At 33.6% G+C, this 10013-nt stretch overlaps 1 protein-coding gene across 1 annotated transcript in view; it reads left to right on the top strand.

The window, feature by feature from the left end:
• Positions 1-2353: 2353 nt before the first annotated feature.
• The window catches only part of LOC126882394 (fringe glycosyltransferase), a 620335-nt gene continuing 612675 nt past the window's right edge, over positions 2354-10013 (top strand). The window contains exon 1 of the mRNA XM_050647309.1: positions 2354-2653. Coding sequence (XP_050503266.1) covers positions 2549-2653 — 105 coding nt within the window. The 5' untranslated portion in view covers positions 2354-2548. The remainder of the gene's footprint in view (positions 2654-10013) is intronic.

The following is a 10013-nucleotide window of genomic DNA, read 5'->3' as shown; positions in this document are numbered from 1 at the left end:
GGTTATTAAATGTATTGTCGGTAAGTTGTACAGAAAACAACAAAATAAGTTGTTTATTTGGAATGGGTATACCAATAAAGATGAGAAATGTAAGTTGTTATGAACAGTGAATGATAACTCTAACACAAAAAAGTTTTTGTTAAATAAGTCGTATTTAGTAATTGTTTAACGCGGGAGCAGTCGCGCTCACTTCTGTCACGTAAGCAGTCGCGCGTAGAACAAAATCTAACAATACGAATTTAAAACAAAGTTCAATTTTATAATATTTTTGTTTGCTTGTTATGTTAAAAATATCTATTTCTAACAATTTTAAAACTAATTGGTTCCCACCAAAGCCATAAATTTCACAAAAAAAAATAAAAATGAAATTAAACAAGAATGTGTGTGTACTTTGTACGCACGTAAGAAGTTATACTTCTACTACATATTATGTGATTTTTAAGACAATACCAAAAATTTAAAAAAATAAAAGAATAAAACGCACAAAAACACATTGAAAAATGCCATAAAGAAAAAATGATTTCTGAACGATAATAATTGTTGGCAAAAATTTTAAATAAGTACGCATTTTCTGAAAAAAAAATTATATAACAAATATACTTACAATCATAACATGCATAAAAAAATAAAAAAATAAAACCTGCATCGGGAATTGAACCCGTGAATTTCGTGGCACTTTGATTCGTAATCGAAGCGTAGACTCACTCGTCCAATCCCACATTATTTATCATGTGGAAAAATACGGTAACTGAACGTTTTACTGTTTGACAGTTGTTTTGAAAATTAAATTATGTAGTTTAAATTTTGTGGAAGAAAATATAAAAATATAAAAAAACAGTAAGAAAACAATATATTAGATGAAGATTGGTAGAACTTTTGTTGGTAATCAAATTAAGTATGTAAATCAAAGCATTACATACCTACTAGATAAATAAATCTACGCCAAAAAATCATAATTTAAAAATAAAAATCGAACCTAATTTGGGATTTCTCTCTAAAATCCGCATTCTTGAGAAAATAAATGTATGTATTTCAACCTAATCCAAATGTATAATTACAATATGATTATAATAAAAACTACTTACCAAATTAGAATGAGTTTTCCAAAAATATAGGTATATGAAAACAATTTAAAAAGGCAGTACTTATAACTAGGTATTAACTAACTTTTGTTTGTTGTTTCTTTTCACACAAATTTTAAAACGCAACAACCATAAATAATCTAACTACAGCTGTGCCACAGCCGCCATATTGAATAATTTTTGACATGTCATTTGAACATCCAATCAGAACAAAGTTATAATGCGCATGCGCCCGGTCGCTAGGTTTTACCATATAAAAAATTCACCCTCTATCGCCGATAAAGAAGTATAACTTCAAATATTTAAAAAAATTCTACGCATTACTACAATCTTCTTCGAGGCACTTACAAGTGGAAAGTTATGTTGCAAAATTGTTCATTAAGTTATCACGGAAAATGATAAAAAGTTGGATTTTTTCTAACGGCGCGACTGCTCCTGGGTTAAAAGGGGCCCCATTTCAAATTCTGCGGGGGGTCCCCGACGGAGTTTGTTACGCCACTGGAGATGGATCCCATGTACGATATAAAAATACTTCTATTTCTTATGCAGTTTTTTTAATTGATGGGAAAAAAACCTTGTCTGACTGTTGAAAAATGCTCAAAAAAAGTGCACTTCTCCCTATTTGCCTGTAGTCATAAGTGTGTATAAACTACAAACTATTTCAGTCTTTTTACATTTGCAAACTAGTTTGGCCTAGGCCAAACTAGTTTATCCTAACGCGTTCAGGACAAACTAGTTTATCTTGAAATCGGGTTTGGCCGGTAACATATGCATTAAAATTTAACTAAATTTTAGTCTTAATCTTGTCCTAGTTGTCAATGTATTATTCTCTAATTTTGTTTTGATTATGTTTAAAGTTTTATCTAATAGCACATTTGTAAATAAATTATTTATAATTTATGTAACTTATTAAAATATTATTTGGATTAAATTTAATATTTATTGATAATTTATTTAAAAAATGTATATTTTTTAGAATAAAATTCATTTAAGAAAGACAAATGAAGTATCTTCTAATTAAATTTATCCCGCCAAACACCCCTCTTATAATCCCTGTTGAACAACCGTGATTACTTCATTAAAGGGCCTTTAGCTTGCTAGACCTAATCCGATTAATGTATCGTTGTTTTCTTCTCTCTCACCGGTACCACATGAAAAGACGGAGGCCCAAGCTGGCGTGTGCCCCTGCTACCCCCACCCGTAACCACTTGGTTGAATGAGCGACCAACCAACATGGAGCCGCGGGCAGATCAGTCCCAATCTACCCTGCGCGTAGAGACCACGTCGGCTTGCTTGATTTTGTCGACTCGAGACGCGCGCATTGCCGACTTCATTTGTTTATTTCTGGTACCGGTCAATTTTGTTTACATTTTTGACATTCGTGGCGGAATGCTCTAGTTTAGGGGTGTTTAATTGTTGTGATCAATAAAAGGGTGACTTATTTAGTGGTGAATAGTGGCGGCAAAATGAATGTCAAATATAAGAAATGTTTTCAAACTCTGTGTTGTGCAGTTCTTTTTGCTTATAGTGTACTTTTGGTTTACCAGACTTTTAGCAGTGGAAATAATAGGGTGAGTTAATAGTAGAGGTTACTTGTGTCTTTCTTAAAATATTAACAACATTCTTATACAGTCGAATCCGCTTATTAGAATACCGCTTACAGGAATATCCCGGTTTAAGGAATAGAAATTTGAGGCCCCGAAACATTTTTACTATCTACCAATGATCGGTTAAGTATTAGAACGTCCCGGTTATAGGAATACTTTTGTTTGGCACGAAGGCTATTCCAATAAGCGGGTTCGACTGTAGTTTTATTTATATAAACCTCTTTTCTTGAAGTAGATAAATAAAGTAACTTTCTTAGTTTGGTTTATATAAATATTTACTCTCCTCTGTCTTGTTGACAAAATAGCATAATAATGGGTAGAATAATCAAGTGCCTGTATCGTCGTGAATTGGTTGTCAATCTAACTAAAATTATCATCAAAATATTACCGCCAAAATTAAATCCACCAAAAACTGTGGCCAGATAGAGATATTGAGCCAGAGCCGCAGAGGCTCTGGATAGGCTTACAAATCTGTAAATATACATAGCATAGAATAGATATATTTGGCCAATATACAAAATAGTTTTGTTTTGATAAGTCAAAAGTCTAATAACTAATAGGTAGGTACTTTACTCCAAAGAATCAAAGAAATAAGGCAAAAATATACCATGTTCGGGACACTTGACCAGCCAGGATGGAAATTGGTTTTTAGGTACTATGACAAAAATGCCCGTCACAGTTCGGACTAGAATTTTATTTACATATTAACAAATAAGGGTCAAAAATGGCAGTTTTTTTCCTTTAAGGACATAGGCGCAAAATGTTGCCTGTCAAAATGTTCAATGTGGTTTAAATGTATTCATTTTTTTTTCGAATCCTGAGAAAACTAATTATTTTTGAAACGCAGAATGAAATATTACGTTATTACCGAGGGCCGAACGTCCCTGAAAACTTCTATAATGTTTATTTTAATAAGTTACAGTTGTGAAAAAAAAGAGAGGCTGAAATTTTTATGAGAGCTGTATCGTCTGCAAAGCATAAACATTTTATAAGAAAAGTATAGTGAAACAAATTGTTTAGATAATTAAGAGACAAGTGCGTCCTAGTATCGAACCTTGAGGAATCCCATATTCGGCAGTGTACAAGAACTCCTTGTTTTCTATTTGTTAATTATGATCTAAATAGATTCAGAGTGGTTCCCTAATACCGTATTGTATACATTTTTCCAATAGTAATTTATGAGAAACACAGTCAAAAGCTTTGGATAAGTCATACAATGCCGAAGACACAAAATGACCTTTCTCCAAGCCATTAACTATGTATATCTCACAGTTTTCTGTATAGACAAGGCGAAAACGGCGGGTTCGTTAGAAAAAATATTCTCATGAGATTTTTTGCATAATCACATTCGTGAGACATCGCTCAGAATAAGGTTCAAGAAGTCGCCCACGTGAAAAGTGGTCCAATTTTTTTTAACAATTTTTTTTTAATCAAATCGCAAAAATCAATATTTTTGGCCTGCACAAATTTTTGTTAGATTTTTTGGACCATTCTGGACAAAAAAGGCCTCTTGTAATTTTTCTCTAAAGGTGATCGTTTTCGAGTTATAATCAATTTAAAATTGAAAAAAACGATAAATGGCGATTTTCAAGGCTTAATAAATTGGTTAATAGTTATTTATGCTATAAGTGTTAAAAGTACACGTTTAAGGCACGCATGTGAAAGTTTGCAGAATGAGCGACAGCGAGTTCTGCAGTTCATATGATTGCCTTAAAAATGTACTTTTTAACACGCATATCATACAATATTTTTTCTACAAACGTAATTACAGGACAGTACCTACAAAAACTTTTACTTGAACGTGACTGACATTCCATTTTTATATTTTTTTGACATTACATCAAAATTGTCTATACAGTCAATACGAATTGCAGTGCCTTAAAAATATTTTAAAGCACTAGTGCCTTAAAGTAGCATTTTTAACGCTCGTATGGAGTGCTAAAAATTGCATTTTTAACACGGTTGTAGAAAAAAAGTTATTATTATGAAAGTCAGAAAGTGACTAAATCAAAGTTTAAAGCCCCTCCCCCCCCCCCCCCCACCTATACAAAATTCTGAAGAAATTTTTGTCATAATTTTATTACTAAGCTGTTATTTTTAAGTAATAATAATGAGAGCCATAATAATGAGAGTATTAGGCGGCCGTCTATGGTGAGTGCGAGAGAGATGCCATTCCGGCAGTCCATTGGGGCATCTTACTCGCACTCACATTTACAGCCACGTCAATACGCTCTTACGGCTTATTCTTAATAATTAAAAGTAACAGCTTAGTAATAAATTAATGAGACAAATTTCTTCAGGATCATGTAGCTTTAACTTTGAGCACTTTGAGTTAGTCACTTTCTGACTTTCAATAATAATTTTTTATCGAGTTATTAAGTCTTAGGCCACGGTTATATTGGATGCGTAGTCTGACGACCAATCAGTCGGACATAAACGGACGACCTTCGTAGTGCGACTAGGTGGTTGGATTGCATGCGTATAACTGCGACTTTGCGTTCAGAAAACATGGCTGAAGATGAAGAATATTTATTAGAAAATAATTTTTTACGCCTTTTGATGTTGGAAAACCCAAAAATATGGGTAAATGATTTATATACAAATAGAGAAGAAAATGGCGAGTTTCACTTAATATGGAATGATTTGTTACACCCAACCACAGAAGTTTTTTGAATATTTTCGAATGTTACCTGACACATTTAATTATATTTTGTCTCATATTTCCGGAAGACTGGAAAAACAGTCGAACTTTCGAAAGTGTATTCAACCAGCAGAGAAACTGGGATTAACGTTAAGGTAAGTCATTACTTATTATTATAGAAATGATTTATTAAACTAAATATTTTTTATACAAACTTAAAAAAGAAATAATTTTTCATGCAGTAAGGATATAAAAACTAAAATAAACTAATAAAGTACTTTCATTACACTACTGAAAATTATGTAAGTATTCTCGAACACCTGAATATCCTGCTTCGTTTTGATCCATTTCTTGATCCACTGCAGTAGTTCTTGTCCAGACAGACTGAGCACGTGGCTGGACTTCCAAAAGAACTTGTTGCATTTTTCGCACATCTGAACATCCTAGTTCGTTTTCTGATGAAGCTGATGGCAGTACCACTTGATACCTGCTTTGATCGGTTTCTTGGTCCACTGCAGTAGTTCTTGTCCTGACAGACTGAGCACGCGGCTGGGCGTCCAAAAGAAATTGTTGTATTTTTATTCGTACTGACAATTTTTGGTCTTCGGGTATTTTCTTCATGTACGGCATCAGACTCATGAGGAAATGAAAGTCACTATCTTCTTCCTTTGTTCTTTCCTTACACTTTTCTCTATATGCTTTCAGATTTTCTTCTTCTATAGCTAATCATTTTTTCATATACTGAAGATTTAGCTTTTTTACTCTTTGTATCCGTGTCCTTATTTGCTTGAGCTATTTTAGCAGCCTTGGGTGTCGTAGGCATAGTGTCAGTATTTAATTCTGAATCTGAATTAAATTCAGAATTATGATTTCTATCATAATCAGGTTCAGAGATTGTATCTGGCGTAGCATTTTCATCGTATGAATTTTCTTGGTTATTGAGAGGAGGAATATTTCCTGTAGCATTTCTTTGGGTCATGTTGTCTTTTAGGAAAAGCATCAGTGTGAAATAAAGCCATTTTGATGGTATTGATATTCCACCAGCATCTCCCGATCGCCCTTTTTTGTTTTTGCTAGTTCTTTTCTAAAGTTATCTCTTAGTCCTCGCCATTTTGATTTGAGTACATCACCTAAAAATTAAGAAGTAAATAGTATGTTTTGCAAAATGAAAAATTAAATATGTGCTTTTGGCATATTAACGTCCAAATGGAGAGTATTAAAAAACGATATGGAAGTTTACTCCGACAAAGTTGATATAATTGTAAAATGTACATGTATTCTTCATAACATTGTCATTGACCAAGAGGGTATAAAGGAATTAAATCTTCCAGAAACAGTATCAACTATGGAGACGTACCTACCAACCAAATAGATCAAGAATTAACAACAGAGCAAATCGACAAGCATATGATATTAAAAATGCCTTTAAAACGTATTTTAATAGTAACGCTGGGTCCGTTCCATTTCAATATGATCGTTTTTAACCTCTCAAAATATAAAATGCATATATTTTAATAATGACAATATTAAAAATAGTCTGTAAGTACCTTAGTATGTATTAAATAAATATTAGATTAAAAATAATTCAAAAATCTATAAATATACTTACTGTTTTCACCCATTTCTTTTGCCAGGGATATCCACATCTTACGAGCCATATCTCGGTTGTGGTAATCCTTATTTGTTTGGTCCCATAATGCCTGTCTTTCGAATACTCCCAAAATTAATTTTTCAATGTCCACCATTTTCAATGTCCAGACGCACGTTGCCGCACGGAAAAACAAACAAGTTTGTATTTTAAAATTAGTCGTGCATACACGTGCATTAACTGACGACTATTACTTATTCTTATTCAATATAACCGTTCTTACTTATCTGCCCGTGTTTGTTTCATTCGTCCGACTACGCACGAGTACGTCCGACTCGTTAGTCGTCAGAGTACGCGTCCAATATAACCGTGGCCTTAAAAATGGCCATTTTTGCGTTTTTCAAATTTTAAATTGCTTATAACTCGAAAACCATTAACTTTAGAGAAAAATTACAAGAGACCTTTTTTGTCCAGAATGGTCTAAAAAACCTAAAAAAAAAAATTTTGTGCGGACCAAAAAAGATAATTTTTGCAATTTGATTAAAAAAAATTGTTAAAAAAAATTTGGACCACTTTTCTCGTGGGCGACTTCTTGAACCTTATTCTTGGGTGTATTACAAATGTGATTATGAAAAAAAATCTCATGGAAATATTTTTTCCGACGAACCCGCCGTTTTCGCCTTGTCTAGTAAAACTGGTGTAGTGCTACACTTTTCCCTAAAGCAAGATTTATTAGAGTGAAGTATTTTGTGTTTTTCTAGACGTTTTATATCAAACAAACATTTAAAATCTTACTTTCAAAAATGTTTTTTGCCTAAAATGGGAATGATTCAGACGAAACAATAATTTACAATTTCATCTAAAGATCCTTTTTGAAAAGTGGTACCTAGCACTATTGTTACATTTAGTAGGTACTTACCTACATCTGGAAAAATCCCTTTAGTAAGACGATTATTATAAAGTATAAAACCGTTTAATTATAAGAAATATCAAAGTTAAAATGTCAAAAATCAAGAATTTGTTCACGTAATTTAAAATTTTTGAACAAAAAAGATAATACACGAAGAAATACCTATACTTAGTTTCAAAACAGTACATCTCACAATGTTCTACATGGTTCTACAAAATCTCTAAGTTTCTAACAAAATCTTATCTTCAATAGAAATTTTTATTTAGATTTGGAGTTTAAAATCTTTGAATCAACACATAATTATTATTCTAAATAGGTATGTAAATAGGCTTTATATAATCGTTTGGGATTGGGAAAACCCAAACTGCCACATTAAACAATTTGCCTTTGTTGACCCGTAGTTGATCTCTAAAGGCACGTATCCACTAGCATCTACTAGGTTAGCGCTCCCTGCAACTGCTCCAATCGATACGGCATGCGCTCCTCTACATATAAACCGCCACCGATTGGAGCACCGATGCAGAGCGCGTACTGTTGCATGGTCCGGGAGCTCCAAAGTATCTATTATGTGGAGCAGTTGTAGGAAAAAATATGTTTAATAAAGCCTCCATGCCGAGCAGACAACGTATCCAGGAGATTCTGAGTTATGTTGAAAACGGTTAAATTGGGATATAGAAAATGGTTGCTTTTGCATTATGGGAATTTTTCAAAACATTTCTTTTGTATAATTGAAGCCATGATATCCAGAGTGGCCTAACTGATTTTAACATTACTTTACATAATCAAAGAAAATGATCAGAAGCTAACAATGTCTGATTGTTTTAGTAATTGTATGTTGACCAATAACGATTCTTGGCTTGGTCAACATAAAACTACTAAACAATCGGACATTGTTAGCTACTGATGATTTTCTTTGATTATGTAAAGTAATGTTAAAGTTAGGTCACTCTGGCTCTCATGGTCTCAATTTAGATTAGAAATTTTTGAAAGCGAGTATGATTTCTGTGTAGCTTTCTTGATAACATTTCGTTTGTGATTTTTCTCATTTCTGATTCCTCGTTCTAAATTATTTATTAAGTATTCGGCAGTGGCGGCTGGTGGGGTAAAATTTTGGGTAGGCCAAGCCAGCAAATTACATATAGCTATGTGTAATCAGTGGCGGATCCAGAGGGAGGGGTCACGGTGTCATGACCCCCCCCCCCCAAATATTTGAAAACCCACTTATCCTATTGGTGGTAAGACTAAAAGTGACCTTGCATCAGAGAAAAGTAATCACCCTCAAGATCCATGACCCCCAAAAAAATAGCCGCCAGTGTGTGTAATACATATTTTTTTTTGTGTGAGAGTGGGAATCTTCTAAAGACCGTACCAGATGAATCGTACCTGGCGTGTGTTGGATTTGGTTGGATTCAGAGTAAACGGAGTACATCCGAAAGCAGTTCCCCCTCTGGGGGCCTTGTCTCCGGATGCGTCCGTTTTACAATGCCTACCAACTAAACCCACTCTCGGCTTACGCGCGTGGCACGTCTTTCCAGACCGTTCTCTCGCGCGCACAGCCGCTCTTTTTCTGTTCTTTCCTTTTTCTCTCTGTTGCTTATATTGCTCTTGTTTACCCCTGTTGTCTCTGTCTTTCTATAATCAGTAGACAGTGATGAAAGCCGATTTTGCGTTATTGTATTTCGAAGAGACACCGAGAAGAGATGAGTTTATTCGCTTTAAAGTGGAGAAGGTTCTTTCAACTGAAGCGCTTGTTGCAGATATTGTAGCAAGTAAACAAAATAACTTGTAGCTTTCAAGAAGAATTTCATTGGTTTCGTTGTCAAACATACTTTTAATTAGTTCTAACAAACTCTATCGTGAAAATTTTCACGATGAATAGCGGAAAAAATCATCTCCAGTTCAGTTTTTAATAAGGATTTATTATAAAGTACTTCATATGTATCCATCAATGAGTCCAAAGCTTTTTGTGGAAATTTAGCGCCATATTCTGTGTGAATCTTTTATTATCGCCCAATTCCAGAAATAAATTCCGTTTGTTTAAAAATGTTACAATAATTATAGATTATGTTACAGTTACATATTTTTTTATCATAACTTAAAAGAAAATTTATATTACAATTCGATAATTACGTTACAAGTGGCAACGATGGTTGGCGAAGGCCCGATCGTCTTGTGCCTAAACAGC

Source organism: Diabrotica virgifera, chromosome 3 (genome assembly GCF_917563875.1).
Source record: "Diabrotica virgifera virgifera chromosome 3, PGI_DIABVI_V3a".
NCBI lineage: Eukaryota > Metazoa > Arthropoda > Insecta > Coleoptera > Chrysomelidae > Diabrotica > Diabrotica virgifera.
This window is presented reverse-complemented; position numbering and strand designations above follow the sequence as displayed.